The following is a 27195-nucleotide window of genomic DNA, read 5'->3' on the forward strand; positions in this document are numbered from 1 at the left end:
GACAGCGATGCCTAAAATGGTTGAGCATTCAGTTAGGCTTTAACACGCGTGCACAAATGCTCACACACAGACACACACAGACACACGCCTCCCATGGTGATGCTCAACCTCTAACATATTAACATGACTCTCTGGTCTCCACATCACAGGGCTGCTGTGGAGGAGCTCTCATCTCCCACTGTGCAGACTGCTGCAGAGTCAGTGAACCTGAACTGGTGATTGGAGATCAGACGCCAGTGTTACCCCTCACAACACACACTTCCACTGGGCTGAGGGAGTCATAATGGCTGGTCTCTGTTCAGTCTGGATGGAAGTGATGGGGATGCTGCTGCTCTTTTGTCTGGCTGCCGTGGACTGCATGAAGGAAAGTGTCCCCAGGGTCAAACTCGGCTATAAAGGTAGGCGTCGACACCTACTGGTTTGTGTTTCTAGTAACTAAAATTATGATTATTTATCGTGACAATAAATGGAGGGAGTGGCTTTAGCCGAACTGACATTTGAACTAGCCATAGTGTTGTTTATTATGAACTTACAAACTTATAAAACTTATAAAGTTTTATGTTGCCTAGAAATTGCATATACATTCAGTCAAACTTTAGAAAACTTTTAAGTAGTGAACCATAAATTGTGGAAATATTTTGAAACAAGACAACAAATCATGACCAAGCACAATTATTAAATAATTAAGTACAATTATTAAAAGGACAAGTATTAAAAAATTAATTAAATAATTAAATGGTTGTAGCAGTAATGCCTATCTTTTGCTCTTTAGTGTGACAGGGTTTTAAATATTACATGTATAACATGTAGCTTTAAATGCCTTTCCCATATTGTTTAGTTGTTTTATGTATTTCTGTAGTCATTTATTTCTGCTTAACTGCTTACATCATGTTATACCATAACAGGCTTCTGCCAAGTTGTTGATGATCAGTCCAAGGCTTGAGCTAAAAAAAATCAAGCATTTTTGTGCACTAAGAATCAGTCGGCTCGCCTTGAGTTTTTATTGGCAGTAAAAATTGTTTAAATGTGTCTTCAGCACATGAACCACACGCTCTAATATATGTATTATAGGAGCAGCTAGAGGCCAGATAAACATGTGTGACGCTGTTAAATAAATCTTCATGAGGCATAAGAAAAACCAAATTAAAAAGTAACTGGTCACTGACACATCCTGGCTACGGGTAGTTGAGTTTAAGAGAGTGTTGTGTTAGTGTTTGTGAAAAGGGAGTTTATGTCTACTCTTTAAATCTTTGCTCGTTCAAGCCAAGCCCAACACTGTTATGATACCCAAAAAGCCGTCATCACTGACTAAATAAGCACTTCCAAAACATCTGCAACTTTTTTTGTCCTCGGACATTTTTTGTTTTTGCACTAAAGACTTTGGAAACATCAGACCCACAAATCATCACACCTAAAGAGCAGTCACGTGTGTGTGCATGCACTAGGAAAACAAATCCTGAAAGAAGAGATAAAAACAAATACTCATGTTTTAACGTGGCTCTATTTCTTTTTGACTAAAGATCACACTGATGTTGAAAAACGCAGAGGCTTTAACAGACAGAAGTGAACATGCAGGGTCCCTAACTGTTACTTTTACACACTTTGTCAACCTTTTTTCAGTCATTACATTCAGACATTAGTTTCTAGTTGCATCTTTATTAGAGTTTATTTGCCCAAATTAGGCGCTCGGGTGGCGTAGCAGTAAATTAAGCTAGCCCATTACCACTTGGATCCAGGGTTTAAATCGTCAACTGTGCTGGGCTATGTTTGAGAAGGGTGGTGGGGTGGCCAGGGCCCTGGCAATGGGGTGTGGTCATGTCTGGGATGTGTTGCTGTGTTGCACCAAATGATTTTGGGCAAAAGGGACCCACGTGACCTCTGTCAACAATAAAGCGTGCTAAAACATGAAAAACTGCCCAACTTATAATAGTATATAGCATAGCCCATGATCTAAAAATGGCAGGGGTAGCTCAGCGGTTAAGAAACTGGACTAGTAATCATTAGGATGCTGGGTCAAGCCCCACCACCATCAAGTTGCCACTTTTGGGCCCCTGAGCATAGCCCTTGACTGTCAATTGTGCAAACTGTATTTACTTATAATTGTAAGTCGCTTTGCTGATGCTGTGGGTGACACATGGTTAAATATCTGTGCAAAGCAGTTTGAATTCTCCCGTTTTAAAATAGAATTCAAACTACAGAGGTGTTACGGAGAAAACAAGCAATTGTAGAGTAGCATCTAAGGAAGCACGCATATTGGATATTATGTGATGTTCTGTATTCAGACTTTGCACAAAAGTTAGCATTTACGGCCTTAAACAAACACAGGGATTGACTAGAGCACGAGGCCGAACCGAGGACCATTGAGTGGAAGCAAGAGGTTGAGTCTCCTGAGGGTTAGCCACAGATAGGCTGTTGTGCTACAGCACTAAGCCCTGATCTTTCAGCAGAGCTCAGACACGACACTGTTTGTAGAGTGGGTTAGTGAGGGCTGGGTTAGGGCTAGCAGAATGAAGGTGTATTATGGGTCCCTTTTGTACAAATATTGATTGTGGGTAACCTATCCGAGACCCTGACACCATAAGAAAATAATGACTGCTTCAATCTTGCAGAGGATTCAGTTCTTTTCTTTGAACACTCACACACAAGGCACGGCCATGCTTAAACAGGATGTGGGCTCACCGAATCCCTGCTACAGGCTGAGCACTTCATTTCAGAAAGATAGACGGGAATAAATTAAGACTAGAATGTACGGCGTTCCACGAAAACTGGAAATGAGAGCAAACGACAGGAAGACACAGAATTGAAAGAATGCACTTGGAAACACATTTTAGTCTTTAAATGGTTTTTATTTGAGATTAGACCAAGTTCAAGAGGTAGCGTGATCTCATGCTATCACAAGCCTGCAGAGAGTTCATACTTAAACCGAGCATACCAGACAGGTCCGAATTTTGACGGCTCTGCATCTGTATGAAAGATGTGGTCACGCTTAAACCTGCGGTAAAGCTTTTGCTTATAGAAAGCGTCTGAGTATTCGTATGTATGTTGTCTATCATGTGTGAAGGTGAGCATGTGTAATCACTTAGTGCTGTTTTGCCTGTCCTTACCGAGTTTGTTTCTGTCATAGCTGACTTTGATGCTAACTGGAGATCTTACACAGGTTTAATCCAACATGTTTCTTCCCTCGGGGAGTGTCAGGGGGGAAACACGAGGCCTGTGTTCTCTAAATGACCTATCAGGTTGATGTGTAGCGTGTTAAAGCATGAGGAGCAACAGACAGATCAGGATCCAGTAAATAGCTAAGCTCTGATTTCATAGATTTGCTTTGACTGTATTAGTCAGGCACCGTGTGAGCCAAATGAACTGGAAAAATCGAAGAAATGCTGGAAGGCTAAAGTCTGAGCACCTACCACGTCCTGCCAGGTTTCTGTCTAAAACAAACAAAAAGGTTTAACATATTGTCTTCAAATAAAATTTGCTATGTAAAGTGTGAAGAAGAATTCCTAAATGGCTAAAGTTAATCAGCTTATTGATTATAGGACACATTCGTATCTGTACACCTATTCACACCTGTAAATGATTGATCTTCCTCTCCCTGTTGAAATCTGTATTTGTTGAAATGGTGCCTTGGTGACAGTACAGCACACATACCTGCTGATGTGATGCCATTGTTTAGGCCATGTTAATGAGTCTTAAGAAATATTTATGTCTTTATAACTGCATAGTCACAGCTCCACATGTCCTAATAGTTGTTTATTAGGATTTTAACGTCATGTTTTACACTTTGGTTACGTTCATGACTTGTTACACAAGATTCATCAGTCATGATTCATCAGTCACCCACGCAGACACGGGGAGAACATGCAAAGGACCCGGACCGCCCCACCTGGGGATCGAACCCAGGACCTTCTTACTGTGAGGCGTCAGTGCTACCCACTTAGCCCCCCCCCAATTATTAGGTGTGTAAAACCAGACTTAATTGCAATGGAGGACCATTCCCAACTAAATTTGTACATTTTTGGCTAGACCTTTTTCACTTTGCAAAGCAAGGCAATGTCTCTGATGTGACAGAGCTCTTATAACACTGGGCTTTCTTTAAATAAGCTATACATTTACCTGATAAAGATTGTCCAGTACTGATTATAGCCATGTCCAGTAGAGAAAAAGGTTTGGACAGGTAGGGCAGGTTGTCACTAGGGTCTACTTGTGCCTAGCCCTTGACTATGTTGATACACATTTTTCAAAAGGCTTTTTGTTTACTACATCATTTGGAATAACAGTGGTAATAATTTAGATGAAAGTTTTGAATGTACCTAACAGCTGCATGGAATTATCAAATAAAATGCACTTGGTGATTTTGCTAACTAAATCTTTGATTATTGATTATCAGCATAGATTATTTGTGTTGATTGTCTATTACTTTAATTTTAAAAAAATCCCATTTTTTTATCTTCATGCAGGATTGTGTACTTGTTTTCGTCTACATTGGTAACTGTTGTTTTCTTTTGCAGAGCTGGTTCGCTCTGGCAGTTTGGTGTCATTTGTGGGCTCAAACGAGGGAACACAATTTCAGACATTCCTGTTAGATGAGGAGAAGAGCAGACTCCTTCTAGGGGCAAAAGATCACATTTACCTACTGGACCCAGACAACATCAATAAGAACCCCAGAAAGGTACCCTCACAAAGAAAGCATGCACACTTCCACACATAATCAGCATAACAGCGGTATTTCTTTAACTGTCATTTTAACTGTGTCCTCCGAGTCTGAAATGAAGAATTTTTTCCATTAAATCATCCAGAAAAAAAGCACACGCAGCATCTCTTAGTTGCACAAACTAGAAGACGATCTGTTAAACATTCGGCCTGGATAAGAATTTGTTCTTTTGCATGACACACAGTAAGGATTGAGTACTGACTTACATAAGGCATGTGTAGTTATTTAGAGGGGTGGGATGGAATATTTAAGCCATTAGTCATTATTTCACTTGCTATAACATCATCTCCTTTTCTGGATGTGCACACGCTTGAAAAGAAGATTTTGTGTCTAGAAGTAAATAGATTTGCGATGAGTTTACAGAAATGCTAAATGTTTACATGCACTGACAGGCACCGTGTGGCTGTTCTGTCTTTTGTCAGAATCTGTAGATCTCTTTATTTTAACTGTTCTGAATAAGCACTTTCATCAAACATTTTATCATGGTCAGGGTCACTGTGGGTCCACAAGGAAGCAATGGGCACAAAGCAGAAATACCCTGGACAGGGCGCCAGTCCATTACAGGACCATTAACCCCTTGTATAGATGCCTGGCCAGCTGATACCACAGATTATGGCAGTCTAGCGTAATAGCCGACCGTTCCGATAAGATACACTAAAGTATGAGTCCTTTTATACTCAGGTTTCCAGTTTGTTGAGGCAGTGATGCAAGAAATATAATGCTAAATGGCAAATATAAAACATTCAAAATAACAAAAGGCCGATCTGATTGCTAGATGAGCAATACCTATCTATGTATTACGCTGGCGTCATTCTTTCATTTTCATGCTTTACCGCTACTTTGACCTGGTTGGGCTCATGGTGGGATGCTGTAACACATCCTGGCCTGCACCAATAGCTCTGTTAGGGATTCAGACCTTGCATTCCAGCAGTAGTGGGCTATCACAATTTACCCATGCACCGACTGAGCACTACAAAATGACTTATGTTTGGTTAATCATTCTGGGTTCGGTAAATAAATCACTGTGTATTTTTGTGCTGCTGATGCAGAAACTGCGCCAAGCACATAGACCTTAAAGCAGATGCTCAAAATTTCACTTAAGCTTTGTAGATCCTGTTAATAAATAAGCCTGTACATTTTACAAGGTGTTAAGTTGGCACGCGATCTAACAATCAGTGCCTGAATATGCAGAAAAAAAAGTGTCTGGACTTTTAGTACTAATGCAGGAGTGTTAAATGTGTCGAGTGCAAATATGTTTTTAGCTTAAAAATACCAGTAAGCATGGTGTAATTTATTCACATTGTGTGTGTGTGTGTGTGTGTGTGTGGAAGTGCTTGTGCATAATTTCCTCATGTTAACCAGAAGGAACACAACACATTTGTGTCAGATCTAGATATTCCCACGACATTATTCTATAGAGCCATTGAGCTTCTCTGGATTCCACTGACCCCATCTTCTTACACCTGCCAATCACTTTCACTATGACAACATGGGATGCCACTGCTATAATAGATCTGTGACAGTCACATCTCAGCAGTAGGCACACACAGGCTTCGCATTGTGTAGTTATGATGCAGAATTTATTAGACGGATTCCTGTTAGACTATCCTGCTGAATACTGGACATGAGCATACTCATGTGTCTTTCGTATTTATAAACACAGCCTGGGATTTGACCTCTCACTAGCATCTAGGCTCAGCCACACACGCCCATGTCAGTAAATCACTCATAAAAACTGTGTATATTTTTGTGTTTACAGAGTGCAAAGGAATAGTCAGCGGACCACGTTCATACGATTATATTTTCTTCCCCCGCTTTGTGCAGCTACACAAATGTGAGAGACAGAAAAATGTACTCCACCCTGACCTATCAAAAAGACCAGACACAGCTGCATTTACCGAGAGCAGATGGCAGCCAGCCATCTCGTCTATTCCCTCTTTGAACTCTTTGTGCTAGTTTTTTAGCTTGTTCCGCTGTATGTGTTTGGTTGGTGCACGTAGCTGTGAGTTCTGGAACTTGTGGTCGTGCGCTCTATTTACCTTTGAAAGGCCCGGTCATGCCTTTCAAACCGTGTATAAGTCATGGAGGTTTGTGTGCTACGTTTCCAGGCTTAATCGACAAAACCGTTTATGTGTCTAATCTCATACCATCACATACATGCTTAGGTGTGTGTGTGAGAGAGAGAGAGAGAGAGAGAGAGAGAGAGAGAAAGAGGAACTGTTGGGGGCTCTCTAGCTCTTGTCAGAGTGTGTTAGGAGGTGCAGCTTCAAAGCGTGGCAGTGTGAATTCATCTCACAAGCGTTCTCGATTTTATGTAGAGACAGCTTTTGGGGGTCAAGGTTAGAGGTTGGCTCTGAATATGTGTGTGCACAGATAGGATCAAGTGTCTTGACTGTTTAGATTCAGTTTTAAAATGAATTTGCTTGTAAGACTGTAGAAAACAGAAATTATGTTAGTTCAACGATTAACAGCAAATTTCTTTACATACATACTCAATGCAAACTCTAGTTTATAGAGTACAGACCAAGGCAATGCAGGCGCACGCGTCAACCAGGGGAATAACATTTGCTTTGTGTCTTCATAATGTAAACTGAAAAAAAGAAAAGCTAATTTAAGAAAAAGAATTGCAGATGTTTATGCTGACATAAACCTGACTCCAACTTTGCTTTGATTCTGAAGTCAGTGGCGATTTCTCTAAGACTGTAAGGGAAGCTCAGCTTCCCCTAAAATGTCAAAAATTAAATGGTCAAATATGTACAGTTGTGTTAACATTTCATTGACTACAAACGTTCATCTCGAAGACGAGTTCGTTCAGAATCAGCTACTTCTCATACTTTCCCTCAGCGTCGATGCATTTGCCCGCAGAAGCTGAGCGTCTCTTCACTTCTATGGGGCTGCATGGGTTTTTTTTTTTTCATTGCTTCGAAACTCGCCGGTCATTGGATAAATGCCGCGATTTTGTCCCGCCCCCGGACGCTGAGCGTCTCTGGGGGTGAATGGAGCTGTGGGCGGGTCTGGACGCTGAGCTTCTGCAAGATGATTGGAGGATCAGTCGAAAGGCTGAATCCCGTTTTGATTGACAGCTATCACTGGGAGCTTCAGTCCCATCGCAGATTTTGCGAGTGAAGTCGAAAGACGAACTGCGACCCATTTCAGGACATTTTCTTGAAAAGGAACGGAGGGCAGAATTTATGCATAAATAAATGGACAAATTTTACAACGTAAGCCGACAATGAGCTTCCCCTCTTTGAAAGACCAGCAGCCGCCACTGTCTGAAGTGTAGTATATACTGTGCACAGTATGAACTTTTACAGTCACACGCAGAGTGAGAGGCACAAAAGCCTCAGTGACTGCAATTATTTTCAAATACATCTCCTGTTAGTAGTCTCCAATGAACCTGACTGCATGTTTTTGGACTGTGGGAGGAAACCGGAGCTCCCGGAGGAAACCCACGCAGACACGGGGAGAACATGCAAACTAGAAGGGCCCCGGACTGCCCCGCCTGGGGATCGAACCCAGGACCTTCTTGCATGTGAGGCGACAGTGCTACCCACCGAGCCACCGTGCCGCACAGAAATGTAACTCATTTTGAAAATGTTAGTTCACACTAAATCATGACTCATTTTCTTTGGGGTGCTCAGATGGTGCAGCGGTAAATTACGCTCGGATCCAGGGTTTGTATCTCCAGCTGTGCTATCGGCCTGTTGTGCATCTACATACAGACATGGATAGCTATGTCTAAGGTTGGGGGGCTGAGATGTACTGCGGTCCTGTCCGGGGTGTGGTACTGCATTTCGTCTACTGATTCCAGGAAAGCCAGACACACTGTGACCTTGTTTGGGATAAAGCGGTAGTAAAACATACATTTTTTTATTTTTTTTATCTTTGGCTAAAATGAAATGGCATTTTTACTACCAGAGCTCTCACTGGTCTAGTATTTGTTTCAGGTTGTATACAGTTACCAAAAATGTATTTTTTACATGTCGCTCTCTCTTTGTGTGTGTGTGTGTGTGTGTGTGTGTGTGTGTGTGTGTGTGTGTGTGTTATTTTATTCAGCTTAGCTGGCCAGCTCCGAAAGACAGGGTGGATACGTGCATCCTAGCTGGAAAAAACCCTGTGGTGAGTTCAAGTTTCAACAACTAGACGATGTTTCTTTTCTTTTTTTCTTGTTAACCTGCATGCAGCAGACAGTCCACTTCCACTCTACACACACCCTTATTATGTTTCATTTTATTTTTACTCAAATATTCACTTGATTTTTGCTCCTTGTCTGTTTTTCTTTATGTCTTAGACCGAATGTGCCAATTTCATTCGAGTTCTGCATAACTATAACCGTACCCATATCTACGCATGCGGCACTGGAGCCTTTCATCCTACCTGTGCGTTCCTGGAGGTCAGAGGCCACAAAGAGGTAAGACGTCAGGTTAGGAATACTGACACCCACAAACAGAAGTTAAACTGAAGAAAGAGAGCAAAATAAAAAACCTAAAAAGTTGTAGGTTAAGAAAGTGTGAATGCTCCCAGACAGGTGTACTATATCACCGCTTCCCAACCTTTTTTGCACCACGGACCGGTTTCATATAAACAACTATACTGCTCACAAATGAGCCTTTTTTTGCTGCGACTAGATGCTGCTTCCACCTGGGGGTGATATGAGACAATAAACACCCATGTGTTGGAAATAAAAGCAGTGTTTTCATTGCTGATATCGCGATCTCTAATTATTTATTCTTGCTGTGCGGCCCGGTAATAAATGACCCATGGACCGGTTGCTGCCAAGCTTTGTGGCATGTATAAGAATGCTGAGCAGGTCCACTTGACCTTGATTTTGGAACAAGAAAGCAAAGGGAAAATTCTGATGTAGAGTATGGTAAAAAAATGGACTTATCTAATTATGAAACTATAAAACTAACTATAAAATGTTATAATAACCTATATATAACTTATGCCAAGCCTTACTTTAGCGGTTCTGGTAACATGTGGTGGCTAAAAATCTTACTGAAAGGTTTTATATTATATTAGTCTTTCTTTTAATTTGTCATCCGACTGCATAGTGCATTCTATCATCCATAAATTCATGGAAATTTCCTACAGATGAGTTGTTAGTGTGTAAAGCCTGTTATGTGTAGTAACTTTGCTTTCTGTGTGCTTCGTGAGGTAAAGGGCAACGGGCTTCACTTGATCAGCAGCAGTATTGAGTCAGGCAGGCTGAAATGCCCTTTTGACCCCCACCAGCCTTTTGCGTCAGTGCTCACCGGTGAGTCTGAGCTTCGTATTTTTATTCTTTTGCCACACACACACACACACACACACATACACACACACACACACACTTTTTCTACTGTTAGGATGCACTGCATCAACATCAGAACAGAGTGCAAGTCTGCCACACACTTACTCATTCACACCTACCTGGAAACCAAAGTATCTGAATGAAAGTGACACATAGGGGAACACATGCTAAACTCCTTCAAATTAAAATACAGTTAAACCCAGAGCTAAGATTTTAGACTGGGTTTTAGGAGCTGTGTGACATGGTGACACTACAGGCAGTGATGATCTTCCATGTGAGTTTTCGTTGGGTACTTAGGATCCCAAAAACATGCTGGTAAGTGACATTCTGGGTGTCAGCGTGGGTAAATGAGCGTGTGATGCCATTATGGCTGTTATGGCTTGGTGTGGTATGCTTTTAGAATATGCTCTGTACACACTGTGACCCTTCAATATAAGCAAGTAATAAAGAAGCCTTTTTAACAATAATATATTCATGATTAATAACAGCACTTGGGATGATCACGTCATAACAACAAACAAAATACCTACACAAACATCACCAGTAAAACAAAATCCCCATTATAATTGTTATAGTGTTTCCTTTTAGTTGACAGTAAAAAAAAAACCTGAATGTATTATTCTACAGTTCTGTACACAGCTTATTGCTACAAGGTTAACAAGTTTACATCCCAATACAAATCAGCATCACATTCTTTTCCAAGTTAGTCGGAAAGAGACTTTTATAACAACTGTTTCAATAACTTTAACTCAAGCCAAAGAGCACGGTGCTTTTTAGGAGTCGCTGTCAAATGAACAGTATTTACAAGTATACTGAAAGCTAGATGATCACTGTAGCCTTTAAAGGATGACTTGAAGTAACGAGACGGACATTAAAATTTTACTGGAGGGCAGGACAGTCTGCACTGGCATGAAGATACAAGCACTCCCTCCTCAAGATTTATACCACGATAGGCAAGTGGTATTCTAGGAGCCAAAAGAGCATGTGTGTGTGTGTGGCTTACACCGAAAGACTGGTACAGGCTTGAAAGCTTGACCCCCATAAAGAAGGGGTCCAGTGGTTGTGATATTTTGAGGGGGCATGCTGAAATGGTTTAGGTTCACTTGCCCTTCTACAGGGAGGGGTCACTGCAAAAATACACTCTGATCAGCATAATGAAACATAAAAAAGTACAAAATCTGTAAATAAATAAGCAGGTGATCATGTGTAATAGTGTGTATGTGTAATTATCTTTATGTATGCATTAAATCTTTTAATCGAGTGGTGATTCATGCAATAGATGTGATCTACTGTATTGTAAGGACATGATCTCAGGACAAGTTTTAGATCATTTACCTCAGTCTCAGTAGAGTTTTTATTCTGTCTGGCAGTCTGAATTATTTTGACTGTTCTCCAAGACCTGCACGTGTGCTATTTTCAAAACCACATTTCCAGACCCACAGAGCTTCTACAGAACTACCTGAGCTCAAAATAGTTTCTAGATGTAAGATTAGTTAATGTTTTGAAGCAACAAAGCATTGATGTTATGATAAAATTAGAATTAGCTCTTTGTTTTTAAGCAGTACTGTACATGCTTATGCATAACCATTATGCATTCATGTATTTTCCTCATTAAAATAAGGAGTGAGTGTTTTAGAGATTTAAGTATTATTAAGTATTAAACACATGCTGGTTAACAGATTGCTGAGGTAACGAGTAAATTATTTGTGCCTCAGTACCGAATATCAATAAATTTTCAGGGTGTCACACATCAAACACCAAAGAGAGCAAAAGAGTAAGAAGGGAGCATGGAAAAGGAGTAGAAAATAGTCTGGACCGTTATCTTTATGGGTCTATGAGTGGTCCTACGTTAGTTATAATAAATGCGTTCTGCCATTCTGCATATCTGATTCACTTTGATCGATATCTGTTTTCAGATCAGCATTTGTACGCTGGAACGGTGTCAGATTTCCTGGGAAAGGACAGCACATTTAGCCGCTCCCTGGGTCCTCCTCCAGACCAGCACTACATTCGTACGGACATATCAGAGGACTACTGGATCAACGGTCAGCATCAGCTACACAAGCACAACGACCAATTCAATGATGTTAATGACAAATACACAACTTCGGTGCATACCAAACCAAAAACAGTGTTACAGAGCACACTGACTCAAGCACCTGCTTCAGGTTTAGCTTTTCAAAATGTACATATAGTCCATGTGTGACTCCTGAAGTACTGAAGAACAAAGTGCATCCGAAGAAAGAGCGCTGGAACACACACTACACACTACAGTACATACATTTGCAGCACATTTACAGTTGTGACACAAGTCAGTACACAAGCTACTCAGTTAAGGGCTGAGGGCCTTGCTCAAAGGTCCAACAGTAGCACCTTGGCAGTGGCAGAGCTTAAACCAGCAACCTTCCGATGAATAGTCTAGTGCCCCGCTAGGCTACCACTGTCCACCACATAATAAAAATGTTTACAGTGCAAGCGTTGGTCACTTAAGGAACAACATATTAATGCTGCATAAACCCCCTTTGGGACTCAGAGCAGCCTTAGTGTTGTGCTTCAACTGTTAAATCCTGGTCAGGGTCGTGGCGGGCCTGGTGACACTGCGAAAGTATCCTGGACAGAGTGCCAATCCATCGCAGGGCTTCGTCCATTTCCCTTCAGACACAGCCAGTAATATCTGTGTGGATGCCCAGCTGGCCAGTAACACAGCATATCTATATTAAAGCTAGCTTCTGTTGTTAAATTAAGCTTAAGAAGATTAAAGTTATGCTACTGGCTGTGGTTTCCAAAAAGCTCCAGTTAACCAGGTTTGATCTCTCCCACTAGTTACTGCCTGGTAATTCTAGGTCCTTAGTTTAGCTTTAACATCCCCAAAGTCTGCCAGTAGGCAGATTTTATCATTTAGATTGACTTTAGACTTATGTGTTTTCTGAGGCTTCTTACCCACCTCCAATCTGACCAGTTTAAAAATGTCACTGAAGATAAATTAATAAAGAGTCATCTGTGTCGATGTCTTTCAACATCACATACGTACGTTAGCTATGTAAAACAGAAAAAAAATGGTCAGCTTTGCTCAGTTCCTGGCTCATAATGGCCTATAACCAGACAGATTTGGAAGGCTGCATGCCTAATAATTGAAAACAAAACAAGCTGAATTGCAAATGCACCGCATATTGCACAGACAAAGCGATTTCCTGTTATTTTTATGGTCTATTAGTGAGGTTAAAATAATAGAAAAAATAAAGCAGCCAAAACAAGTTTTACTCACCTCTAGAAATTGCCTGTGTGGAGTTTGGTATGTTCTTCCCATGCCCATACTACTGTTACTTTCCATATGTCAAAAACATGGCAGTGTGTTAGCTGATCTAAATTCGTAAGACTGTGAAGAGCTGCAATGGACTAGTGACCTGTTGATAACGTATTCCTCCTTGTCTTGTGCCCAGTATCTCCCTTACAAGCTCCAGATTCACCATTCCCTTCAGAAATAATAATTAAATAAATTAATTATTTTTAAAAATGTACTTTCTTACACAGAGTTTATCAGTGCAGGACATTTTTGCCCTTGTGAATGAATTCCCATCATTTTTCAGCTGCAGAAAACCTCATGAACCTCATTCCTAATGAATATTTCTGTGGCAATCACAGATCACAGATTTACTGGTCATTAGTCATACTCCAGCGTACATATCAGCTCTACCCCAAAAGTGCCCCCCTACCCCTCCAGGCTGCTTCACAGCAAAAAAAAGAACGTGTGTATGTGCACACGTGTTACTTTTTATGTGAAAGTGTGATGAACCAGGCTTCAGCTCTCACCTAATTCATTTCAAGCAATACCCATTTTTCACTCTGCTGCGCTGGATATCACTCATCAGTCCCAGTGCCGTGCTTGTTATTTACTACTTTATGGCCAATAACATGCAGACTTTAATACTTTAAGTCCGGTTCTCTCCTCTCTCGTCAGCAGAGTTGGCATGCAGTTACCCGTGAGGTACAAAAGCCTCTCTGTGTAGAAAGTGTGACGAGCTCAGCTGTGGTGCAAAGAGGCTTTTTTTAGGGTGTAACAGCACATCTACACATACATTACTCTTAATCCTGCTTGGGTCAATGGGACCCATTGTTAACCTTTCCTAAAGATATAGATAATATAAAACATGATGTGCTTAGTACATTTTGATCAATTAACATAAAAAAACATAAAAACAAAAAGCATAAATTAACAAACATTGTTAAAGCTTGTTGTGCTAAATCAAGTTGAACATATATAAGGTATATTTATATTTACATTTATTGCTATATGTTATATACTATATACAGGGCAGTTGTAGTCTAGCGATTTAGATACAGTAATCCCTCCTCGATCGCGGGGGTTGCGTTCCAGAACCAGAAAGTAAAAACCATGTGTTTGTATTGGTTATTTCTATATGTTTTAAGCCCTTATAAACCCTCCCACACTCTTATAAACATTTCCCATACAGTTATAAAGCATAAAGCGGAATCTAATGCTTCTCTCCTTCGCTGAGCCAATCAGCACCCAGGATACTTAACCGCGTGCTCTGATTGGGTAGCTTCTCAGCCATCCGCCAATAGCGTCCCGTGTATAAAATCAGCTGGGCAAACCAACTGAGGAAGCATGTACCAGAAATAAAAAGAATCCGCGAACCAGCGAAAAATCCGCGATATATGTTTAGATATGCTTGCATATAAAATCCGCGATAGAGTGAAGCCGCAAAAGTCGAAGCGTGATATAGCGAGTGATTACTGTACTGGACTGGTAAGCGGAAGTTTGCTGGTTCAAGCCCCACCACTGCCAGGTTGCCACTTGAGCAAGGCCATTAACCCTCAATTGCTTAGATTGTAGAATGTAAGTTGGATAAAAGCATCTGCTAAATGCTGAAAATTTAAATATACTATACATTATATATTACTACTTCTAGTATTAAGTATAACAGTAATAGTAAAATCAGTAATAAATACCTCCAGATAATGAATGGTACATTTAATGACAATAAGTATGAATGACTACCTGTTGTCTAATTTGAATCTAAATTAAATTATTGCCTCAGAGATTTCATTCATAACCTATGGGGGCAATAATGTAAGAAGTGCAGATTTCACTTAATGAGCTTTAAGTGATTCTAGGTATAACTGTACCGGTTAAACAAAAAGCCTCAGGAAATAATCAACAGATGAGAAGCAGCGAAACTCCTTTGGGCTTTAATAGTTATAAACAGGGCTTTTGTGGAGTTTTAACAGGCAGCCAGTGAAGACAGAATATGCTCTTTTTGTCATCTTTTTACACTGTTAAACTAAAACACATTTATCTTCAACTCAAACCCTGAGTATGACCTGAGAGAAATCATTTAGGCAGCGGTTTGCTATATAAATTGCCTGTGTGTTTCGTCTATGGCGAACACCACAGATTCATTACCACACAGAGCCATACAAAGACATGCATCTGTATCAGCGCCACCCAAGAGTTTTTTTTTCCCAAGAAATAAGAATGTGTGTGTTTGCACATGTTGCTTGTTAAGTACAAGTGTGATAAACCACACTTCAGCTCTCACCTAATTCATGTCATTTACAAGCTATTCACGTTTCTCACTCTGCTTAGCTGCGAAGCACTTATCAGCCTTAGTGCCCTGCTTGTTATTTATACCCAATAACATAGACCTTTCGTGGACTTTTATAGACAGGCGGTGTAAATTGAACAACGGGGTAATCAGGTCCAATCTAGACTATTTTTGAAATTGTAACAGGTAGACTCCAAGGATAATTAATGCAAACAGGGTGTGTCTGAGCACGAGCAGATTGCATGAAGTGCCACAGCAACGGGTCTAAATACATTTGGTAATAAGAGGTTTTAGCTTTGGATTTTTATTGAATTTTTGAAAAACTTGATTTAATAATGTCCCTCGGGATAAATAAAGTATCCATCCATCCATCCATCCATCCATCCAGCCATCCATCCATCCATCCAGCCATCCATCCATCCAGCCATCCATCCAGCCATCCATCCAGCCAGCCATCCAGCCATCCATCCATCCATCCATCCAGCCATCCATCCATCCATCCATCCATCCAGCCATCCATCCATCCATCCATCCATCCATCCATCCATCCATCCAGCCATCCATCCATCCATCCATCCATCCATCCATCCATCCATCCAGCCATCCATCCATCCATCCAGCCATCCATCCATCCATCCAGCCATCCATCCATCCAGCCAGCCATCCATCCATCCATCCATCCATCCATCCAGCCATCCATCCATCCAGCCATCCATCCATCCAGCCATCCATCCATCCATCCATCCATCCAGCCATCCAGCCATCCAGCCATCCATCCATCCATCCATCCAGCCATCCATCCATCCATCCAGCCATCCAGCCATCCATCCGTCCAGCCATCCATCCATCCAGCCATCCATCCATCCATCCAGCCATCCATCCAGCCATCCATCCAGCCATCCATCCAGCCAGCCAGCCATCCATCCATCCATCCATCCAGCCATCCATCCATCCAGCCATCCATCCATCCATCCATCCATCCATCCAGCCATCCATCCAGCCATCCATCCATCCATCCATCCATCCAGCCATCCATCCAGCCATCCATCCATCCATCCATCCATCCATCCAGCCATCCATCCATCCATCCATCCAGCCATCCATCCATCCATCCATCCAGCCATCCATCCATCCAGCCATCCATCCATCCAGCCATCCATCCATCCATCCATCCATCCATCCATCCATCCAGCCAGCCATCCATCCATCCATCCATCCATCCATCCATACTTTATTGCCAAAAGTATTCGCTCGTCTGCCTTCACACACACATATGACCTTGAGTGACGTCCCATTCTTAATCCATAGGGTTTAATATGATGTCGACCCACCCTTTGCAGCTATAACAGCTTAAACTCTTCTGGGAAGGCTTTCCACAAGGTTTAGGAGTGTGTTTATGGGATTGTTTGACCATTCTTCCAGAAGCGCATTTGTGAGGTCAGACACTGATGTTGGACAAAAAGGCCCAAAGGTGTTCTATCGGGTTGAGGTCAGGACTCTGTGCAGGCCAGTCAAGTTTTTCCACACCAAACTCGCTCATCCATGTCTTGAGTGAATACTTTTGGCAATATAGTGTATCTATCTATCTATTGACATTGACATTTTTGGCATTCTATAGGTCACTGGTTCAAACCCCACAACCTCTAAGTTTCCACAGTTTTTGGCCTCTTAAGAAAGTGCCTTTACTGATTGTATGTGGTCACAATTGTCTCTTTATTAATGCATCTGCTTAAAATGTAAATGTAAAATGAAAAAAAAAAATGCTATTGCATGGAACTACTGGAGCCTTTCTCAAGGACCTAGCAGTGACTGCATAACAGAGGCAGGATTTGAACCCACAACCTTCCAGTTTAATAGTCCAAAGCTCTACCGACTAGACTACTACTGTCCATATACAAACATGACAATAAATAATAAGTTTTGTCTGCTGTTCCCCCATGTCTGTAGGTATAATTAAATAGTACTTGCGACAGTAAATTAAAACATACTGCCATTCGACCCTTGTCTTCACAGAGGCCAAGTTTATAGCTGCTCATTCCGTTGCTGACACGTACAACCCTGATGATGACAAGATTTACTTTTTCTTCCGTGAGGCATCCCGGGACGGAAGCACCATGGACAAAGGCGTGTTGTCACGTGTAGCTCGTGTCTGCAAGGTAAGCATCCATGTGGGAATGGCCGTGCAGCCAACCTCACTCCTCCTGATTGAATTTGTGCCCTGTGTTCTCTGATCGAGTCATTTTATAGTAAATGAATGGGTTTGATGTTCCCCCTGGGTAACCTGGCTTCCTGGTACGCTCCACTTGAGGTGATCTGTTGAAAGTGTACTGATGTACAGTTTCCAGGCTTGTAAATCAGAGTAAAGGTCTGGGTATGTAGTCGAAGTCTAAGCAGTTGTTAATGATGACAGTGGAACTCTTTGTGTGGTTTGGCTGCAGTTGTACTAACTGGTCTCTTGCTTCTGGTAGAAAAGTGTTAAATTAACCGGTCCACTGCAGGAACTAGGCAGGCCATATATCACCATGCTATATGTTTCTCACATTACTGTGGTTCTTATTCAGTCTCTGTGCTTTGCCTTTGTGCTTTTTGCTTCTCTTTAACTTTTGTGTTATTGACGGCACTTTGAAACGGTCAGTGGCAAACAGAGTTCAATTAGATTGAACTTTGAGCGCAGCAGCAAGCGGTAAAAAATGTGTGATTATTAACACAAAAAATAAAAAAGGTTTTTAGATAAAATAAACATTAAACAATCTTATTTAATTTTCTAACACTAGAGCAATTATGCCAATAGCAATTATTTCCACTGTATTGCTCCAGTGAGTCCTTTTTTTAGCGCATCCAATTGTTCAATTAGCATCGTGCTTCCTCTCTGTCTATGCCGAACCCTGCCCCGACGGAGGTGATCGAAGCTAACCCGTATCCCCTCCGAAACACGAGCAGCAGCCGGATGCATCTTTGCCACCCACACATCGACGAGTTTGGCGCCACCTAGCGTTGCATGCGGAGAGACACACCCTAAGGGCACCCCCTCCCATCTCTGTGTAAGCGCCTCCAATCAGCCGGCAGAGAACGCAATCGCATTCTGACAGAGAGAGACCCACATCCGGTTCTTTGTCCCACCCCCCACATGAGCGACCGGCCAATCGTTGCTCACATAGCCACTCGGCTTCGAACCGGTAAAGCAAGGCTGGATTCGATACCACGCTTCTCAGAATCCAGCCCTGGTTGCAGCGCGTCTCTTTTTACCGCTGCGCCACCTGAGCGGCTTCCGGTGAGTCCATTTAAGGCTTTCTGGTACCATTGTGCAATCAGGCTAAAATGAGCTTTGTCGGTAATTTTAAACCTTTCTAAACTTAAGACCTCTCTAAAGAAAACAACTATACAGATTTAGATCTTCATTCTACAGAAACACAAAGCTTTTTGTAAATGCTTATTGGCTGACCCTGTGGCTGCCAGGACTTACATTTAACGTGAGTTTAGATCAAACAGGCTTTACATTCTTTTCTCATGAAGTGAAACATGAATTAAATACATTAAAGAAGTTACTGTTAATGATAATAGCAAATGATGGTTGGTAAAATTCTTTCATCTCGTCCTGCTTTCAGAAAACCTACCATAATAGTGCATTAAAAATTATATACTGATTAATTGGAGGGTCTGTGTTTCATGGGCACATAATATACTCATTTGCTATTGTTTTTACAAGCAGTTTTGTAAGCACTCATTAGCTTATTTTGACCAAAATATGATCGAGACATTAAAGATACCAGTCTGATCCTGGCTGCTTTTGAATAACAGAGACTGTTGCCAGTAAACGTTATGCAAACCATCTCAGGAATAATAGTGTCGTCGTTATTAAACTTTTGCTAAATTACTGCTGTAAAGCATGTCATCATTTATAGCTTTGAAAGTTAAGCTCTAAATCTTTGCACAGCCAGATTCCTGTCTCCTTCTAGATCAGACCACACTACTCTAAAGACTAAGGTAGTTAAATAACACTACTACTAACCCCAATGAATATTCTTTCCTCCCTCTTCAAATGAAAGCACGAGTCAGCAAGAATTGTAGCAGAAAATGAAATATGCTGTGTTTAATAACTTCAGTAGCAGGTATTTGATCACTCTTTTATGGAATAACAAAGGTTTAGGCAAATTTCCCATATAGAAGCCTGAAGAAGCCACCCAGACACCCAGACACACACACACACACACACACACACACACACATTAATTAATGAAAGGTCTATATCAGATTCAAATAACGAGTCTATCATTCTCGCTTTTGGTCTCTGTCTCAGTGCAGGGATCTGTGTGTAATTAATGAATTTAGCTCTCGTCCCCACACTCTCAGTTAAATAAGCTGGTTTAATCAGGGACAGATGGTGGACTTCAGCTTGTCTGATGAAAGTTTATTTATGGAGTCCATACAATAAAAAGTAATGGTTTGTTAAAAAGACACACCTGTGGGTTTCGAACGAAGAGCCCGATTAAAGATGCTCCACTTACTGCCTGTGTGTTTTTGTATGTGTCGCTCCGTTTCAGAATGATGTAGGAGGTTTGAGAAGTCTGACCAACAAGTGGACGACATTCCTCAAGGCCCGGCTAGTGTGCTCCATTCCAGGAACAGATGGAGTGGATACGCACTTTAATGAGCTTCGTACGTAGGGGGATTTTTATAATCAAACACTTGCTGATGTGAATTCCTGCTGTTTTCTCACACACCGCACTATCATTATTCTGTTAAAAACTTGATTATCTCATGCATCTTGGGTGTCAGGATTAGGATTTATTGGAATAAGGATTATCAACATAAAATGCAGGTGTAACAATATTTTGAAAATCAAGGTCTTGAGTGTAAATACATACGTTCTCCTAAATATACAGTACAGGCCAAAAGTTTGGACACACCAGCCAAAAGTTTGGACACACCTTCTCTTCAATGTTTTTTCTTGATTATTTTTATTTTCTACATTGTAGATTAATACTGAAGACGTCCAAACTATGAAGAATTATGTAGTGAACCAAAAAGTGTTAAACAAACCAGAATATGTTTTATATTTTACCAACTCTACCTCTGCACAACCCAACTGATGGTCTCAAACACATTAAAAAAGCAACAAATTCCAGAAATTCACTCTAGACAAGGCGCAAACATTCATTGAAAACCGTTCCAGGTGGAAACCTAATAAAGCTGGTTGAGAAAATTTCAAAGAGTGTGCAAATCTGTCATTAAAGCAAAAGATGGCTACTTTAAAGAATCTGAAATATAAAACATATTCTGGTTTGTTTAACACTTTTTTGTTTACTACATAATTCCATATGTGTTCCTTCATAGTCTGGATGTCTTTAGTATTAATCTACAATGTAGAAAATTTAAAAAAAATTAACAAAAACCACAGGAATGAGAAGGTGTGTCCAAACTTTTGGCCTGTACTGTATTTCACTACTAAATCGCCTTCCTATACATAATATGACATCAGCCAGCTAGTTCAAATCAATAACGGTGTGAACACTCTCATGCCAGTCAATTTGATTTATGAATGTAGTTGTTATAGGTGCAATTCAGGATCACTGAATGTGAATGTGTGTGTGTGTTTGTGCATGTTATAGAGGACATCTTCATGGTTCCCACCAGAGATGAGAGAAATCCCAAGGTGTATGGAGTCTTCACCACTACTAGGTACATTGTTATCTTTACTTTTACAGTCAGAGTAAGAATGCAGGAGTGATTATATTATATAATGTTAAGTGATTCTGATTTAACTGATGACTGATGACGTGTGGACCTGTTTATAAACCCACCAAATCTCTCTGGGTTTTGAAAAACACAGCACCACATGCTCAGTTTATGATCAGATAATATGTATGTCAAAACACCACGCATACAACAGTCTATCAGCTGTTTATAATAGGTTTCTTATTGTTATAAAACGATTGCCAAGATCTAAGTAAAAGATAATACTGCAGGAAGTGTTTATGTGTAAAACGTTTATGCTTTGGTTTACACTGTTGCTTTCTGTAAACATTTGCCTTGTGTTATTGTGTGTGTCGTCAGCTCTATCTTTAAAGGCTCAGCAGTGTGTGTGTATAATTTGGAGGACATTCGCGCTGTATTCAATGGACCTTTTGCTCATAAGGAAGGACCGGATCATCGCTGGGTGGAATACGAGGGAAAGATCCCCTACCCGAGACCAGGAACGGTCAGGACCACCCAACTTTTTTTATGTCCCATCCCTTTTTATGTAAATAGAAGAGAAACTGCTGAACAAAGGCTTTGCGTACGTAAACAATAGTAATCTGATCGTCATCGGATTCCAGCAGTTTTCGCATAATTTTTGCATAATGCTGGATTAAACATGTAGCTTTGTAAATGATAGGCATATAAAAACCAGCGGTCTGCACTTATTTTTCGAACACACTAGCCTCTGAACGATGTGATGCAGCTGTGGGCTTTACAACAAAGGTCAGCTGTACATAAAAGCTCTCTGACGCAGGACACACTTTTGCTTTTAGAGATAACAAACGAGCTGTCCTGACAATGAGAGAGAGTAAAAATAACAGGAACAGGATGTTCTCCTTGAACCATAAAAATTAAGCAAAAGTAATTCAGGAAGGTAAACAATTTGTTTATTGGTGCAAACATTGAAGTGAAAACTACGCCTTGTAAATGCAACATTAATTGCTGGTGTCAAACAGGCAAATGTTGTTTTTGTCAGATACAGCAATGGACCACCCTGAGAACCTTGTCAATCAAAATAATTAGCGTTCATTGGGTGTTCTGACATCAGTGAACTTTGTCTAAAATGTAATTATAACACCTTTGTTTATTTATGTATTTATTTATTTATATATATACAGAATCAGAATATCAGAATATCTTTATTGTCATTATACCAGGTATAACGAAATTAAGGTGCAATACTCTCTAGCATTATGAACAATAAACAATACATTTAAAAAACTAATATTTACAAAAAATTACCAAAATTTACAGAATTTACAAAGACAGCAATACAATAGAACACAAACCTGTTGTCATTTATAATAACAACAATAACAATAACACACAAATAGCACTTCTGTCATTTGATGGACATTGCACATTGCCCTATTTGTAAAACGATGTAACCTGAAATTGCACAGTCCCTTGTGTTTGAAAACACCTTAAACAGAGGTATTCTCTAACCCGTCTGGTTTTTAACCAACCCAAACGCTGCCACATCACCCCACTGCTACGTTCTCTTCACCGGCTTCCTGTAGCTGCACGCATTCAGTTTAAAACACTGACGCTCGCCTACAAAGCCAAAAATGGACCAGCCCCAAGCTACCTTCGGGGTCTAATCAAACCCCGCTCTGTACCACGCAACCTCCGAGCCTCTAGTCTCGCTCGACTTGAACCCCCATCCAGGACTAAAGGAAGACGAGCATCAAGGCTGTTCTCTGTTCTAGCGCCGAAGTGGTGGAACGAACTTCCTCTGTCTGTCCGAACATCTGAGTCTCTTGCTGTCTTTAAAAAACGATTAAAAACCTTCATCACCTTTTTACTGAACACTTAGGCTGACTTGTACTTATTTACTAACATTTTGTTCCATTCTTTTGGTTCTAACAGGTTTTAGCAGATTTGGGTTCTTCGACTGTTGTTTTCCTAAACTTGAGAAATGAAATGTTCACTATAGAAGCACTTCTGTAAGTCGCTCTGGATAAGAGCGTCTGCTAAATGCTGAAAATGTAAAATGTAAATGTATTCAAGGTTCGTACTGCAGTGGGGTAAAAGCTATTTCTGAGCCGGTTTGTCCTTGTCCTGATAGTCCTATACCGTCTGCCTGACAATTTTGTGAGCTCTCTGAAGGCAACGTGACCTGTGTAGGTCCTCCACTGGAAATAAACAGAACATAAATAAATAAAGCCGGCTGAGCATCTACACAAACATGATTGGCTATGTCCGAGGGGTTTGGCCGAAACTCCTTAACGGACAGGTGCCCTGTTTAAGGTGTTCTTCCCTCGTGCCAATTTCTTAACAAGCAAAGAGGAAGTTGGTTGTTAAATGTGTACTTAGAAATGTTCTGTGATCCTTGTTTCTGCACAAACTAGATCAAATGAAATATGTAATTGATTTAATTTTGTTACAGTGCTGATTTTTCCCTTTGTACTGATGTTCACTGATGAACATTTAAAATTCCTTTGTATGCAAACGTTTTTGTTATTTTGTTTACAAGTCTAACACAAGTCTTAAGCTAAGCTCATGTTACCCTGCTGATCTGTATTGTAGTTAAGAGCTTCACCACGAGAGGGAGATATACCCTAATAAAAGTGGTGCTTTACAAATCGGGCGTTCCTAATGTCAGTTGTTAAGACCCACAGTTCTGCCAAGTTTTAACTTTTTACTGCTCCAGACACATTTAATCCAGCTAATGGAGAGTTTAATAACTAACTTACAAGCTTTAAAATCTGCAGGACAGCAGGTCTCTGGCAACAAACTAAATAAACCTTACTCTGAAGAAAAGCACTTAAAGTATACATGTGTGTAAAATTTTATGTCTGTGTTTCTCCAACAGTGCCCGAGTCAAACGTATGACCCTCACATAAGGACCACGAAAGACTTCCCTGATGATGTCATTAGGTTCATCCGTTATCACCCGCTCATGTACCACTCCGTGTACCCGATCACGGGTCGGCCCATCTTCACCAGGGTTAACACCGAGTACCGGCTCACACAGATTGCCGTAGATCGTGTTTCTGCTGAGGATGGTCACTACGCTGTCATGTTTCTGGGCACAGGTAAGGTAAAAACCCTGGGCCTTATGTATGCTAGTGCAGAGAAGAGGCTGGTTATGAGTTAATTTTCTGTATGATAAGGATTGGTTTCGGCAGAATATGGAAAGTTTATTTCAGAGTGAATCAGCAGAGTTGTGTGGGCGCTCGTGATTTAAGTTAAACAGTGATGGAGATAGAGGTGTCCAGAAGTGAGGAGCCTGTTTTAGCTGCTGGTATTGGTAATCTATTAAAAATTATATTAATGCTTTGGTGTACAGAATTAATACTTATTTTTTAACATGACAATGCTCCTGCTTACACCGGGGGTTTTCAACCTTTTTGGACATGCGCCCCCCTTCGTGTGCCAAACGCGACTTGCGCTCCCCATCCCTTGCGCCACGCCCCCCCTCCCCTTGGTGAACCACCGCTCAGAAATCATAGAGAAATTCTATCGGCACATTATATAAATTCGTGGTTCACTTTGGTCAATCATAAGCAGTTCTTGCTTTTTCATGTCAGGCACACACAAAAGTTCATCAATTACTAAGTTGGTTAGTTCAGGATCATCTGCTCTGACTGAGAGAAAACGTTTAGCTCCACAGACAGAACGACTCTGAGTCGGTTACCGATCTGTGGTAATAACCAGTTTAATTAAGCCTGAGCTTTTTAAGGTAAGCGAGTCACAGTTCAGTAGTAGTTGGTGTTTATTTAAAACTGCTACATTCATTAATAACAGTAAAAACGGAGAGATGGCTGAGAAAAGAAACTTACGCTGCGCTTAAAATGAATCGACTCATGAATCACTTGTATATCGATACAGTGAACAGAGAGACACAAACACGTCCTATAACAGCGGTCGTTGTTTTGGTCACCGGTTATCTTCACTGTGAGCTCTATTTTGAAGGTTTAAACTAAACTGAATAACATTAAACGTGCTTGTGTGCGTGGTCAGTGAGACTAATCAAATATGTCCCCCTTGGGTGAAAAATTAATTGCTTTAGTTTTATAAGTAAAAAAATCTCGTCAGGCACTCGCGCCCCCCCAGCCCCACAGGTTGAAAACCCCTGGCTTACACTGTAAAGACCACTAAGAAGTGGCCTGAGAACTGACAAGTTCATCAGGCTCATATTTGGTCTAGTCCAAAACATATGAACTCTTTAGAGTATATTTGGTCTCACATTAAAGACTTTTTTACTACTTATCAATTGTCATTAACATTGAGTGGAACAACATTGACTCTTTCTCTAAAGAGCTGCTCGCAAGGATACCAACAAGACTTAAATATGTAAGAAACTCAAGAGTAAAAGCTCATACCAAGTAACTTTATTCATTATTATGTTTAATTTATGTTTCATTCTTGCTAATTTTTCCCAGGGATGTATATATTATTTATGTGAACCTGATGGAATTGTCAATAGCTACAGACACAAGATAAATACTGTATACCTAAAACGGTGCACTAATGCACTGTGTATATAATACTGTCCACCAACAGGGGGCATTGTGTTCCAAGATTAGGAAAGACACTGAAACGTTTCACGTGTGTTTCACAGATGTTGGGTCAATTTTAAAAGTGGTCAGTATCACCCAGGAAAACTGGGTTGCAGAAGAGGTGATCCTAGAGGAATTACAAGTTTTTAAGGTAACACGATGAATCAAACAATTATTAAAGCTATAAATCAGTGAGTAAATATGTAAGAACTCTCTGGTGTGTGTTTTTAATTAATTACTTATTGCTGTATGTCTCATTTCAGATTCCCTCGCCCATCCTGAGTATGGAAATCTCCTCTAAACAAGTATGCAATCAGAACGTGCAGTTTACTATATAATTATTAACACATTATAATGATTAACATAAACACATCTACTATCTGCTCAGATCCTATTTAATTCTTTTAATTATGACCTGTCTCTTTCTCAAATCTCAGTCACTCTCTTTATCACGCAATCCTTCCGTCATGTATAACACACACACACACACACACACACACACACACACACACACTCTTCTCCTGCTTGTCTTATTATCTACTCAAGTTCATGGCTGGGTCAGGGATGGAAGACTATTCTCCCCACCCTTCTTCTCTTCTCTTCTCTTCTCTTCTCTTCTCATTTTCTCTCTCTCTCTTTCTATTTACAATCAACCAAAATCGTGTAGTACACATGTTGAATCCAACAGATATGATTAGACAAAAAGGCCTCATTGATTGATGAGAGCCAAATCATTATGACCTGATGACTATGTTGAAATATCGCAAAAACAGCAAGGGGTGCAGTTATGATGGGTAGTGTTCTGAGGAAGGACAAGCCACAAACCAACAGCAGATAATTAAGTAGCCAAGACTCAGGGCTTTGAAATATTGTACAGACCACCAGAAGAATACTGGTGATGAGGTGAATCTCTCCCAACATACAGTGCATTAAATCTGTCTGTGTATGGTTCCAGCAGAACTGGAACTGAAGGAGTGGAAAAATGTCGACAGGACAGATGAATCCTGGCTTCTACTAGATTATATGAAGGACTGGGCACGACTGCTTACAACTGGGCACGTTTGTTTACTTTACAGAACAAATGGCACCAGGATGCATTGTAGGTTGATCCATTTTGCAGCCCTGGTACCAGATACAACTGGACTCCATCAAATGTCTTGTGCAGTCCATGTCTTGGCAGGTCAAAGCTGTTTTTGTGTCCTAATGGTTTGGTTTATCAGTGTAGCATGAAGGTGAAAGTTCAAGTATAGAATGGGGAAAATTCTAAAGATGAAAACATATTTGTAATTATTTTAATTAAGAGCAAATAAACAGAGCATATCAATCAGAGAGACTTTTTTTAATAATGGGCCTCTGTTATAATGCCTGTAGGTACTTTTC

At 40.6% G+C, this 27195-nt stretch overlaps 1 protein-coding gene across 1 annotated transcript in view; it reads left to right on the forward strand.

Moving 5' to 3' along the window:
- Positions 1 to 203: 203 nt before the first annotated feature.
- sema3d (sema domain, immunoglobulin domain (Ig), short basic domain, secreted, (semaphorin) 3D) overlaps positions 204 to 27195 on the forward strand; it is a 37358-nt gene continuing 10366 nt past the window's right edge. Inside the window, exons 1-13 of the mRNA XM_063004279.1 lie at positions 204 to 398; positions 4509 to 4669; positions 8768 to 8830; positions 9003 to 9122; positions 9869 to 9968; positions 11921 to 12049; positions 17585 to 17727; positions 20113 to 20227; positions 21181 to 21250; positions 21626 to 21770; positions 24126 to 24348; positions 25878 to 25966; positions 26079 to 26120. Of these exons, the coding sequence (XP_062860349.1) occupies positions 284 to 398; positions 4509 to 4669; positions 8768 to 8830; positions 9003 to 9122; positions 9869 to 9968; positions 11921 to 12049; positions 17585 to 17727; positions 20113 to 20227; positions 21181 to 21250; positions 21626 to 21770; positions 24126 to 24348; positions 25878 to 25966; positions 26079 to 26120 (1515 nt within the window). The 5' untranslated portion in view covers positions 204 to 283. The remainder of the gene's footprint in view (positions 399 to 4508; positions 4670 to 8767; positions 8831 to 9002; positions 9123 to 9868; positions 9969 to 11920; positions 12050 to 17584; positions 17728 to 20112; positions 20228 to 21180; positions 21251 to 21625; positions 21771 to 24125; positions 24349 to 25877; positions 25967 to 26078; positions 26121 to 27195) is intronic.

This window comes from Trichomycterus rosablanca, chromosome 11 (genome assembly GCF_030014385.1).
Source record: "Trichomycterus rosablanca isolate fTriRos1 chromosome 11, fTriRos1.hap1, whole genome shotgun sequence".
NCBI classification, from domain to species: Eukaryota; Metazoa; Chordata; class Actinopteri; order Siluriformes; family Trichomycteridae; genus Trichomycterus; species Trichomycterus rosablanca.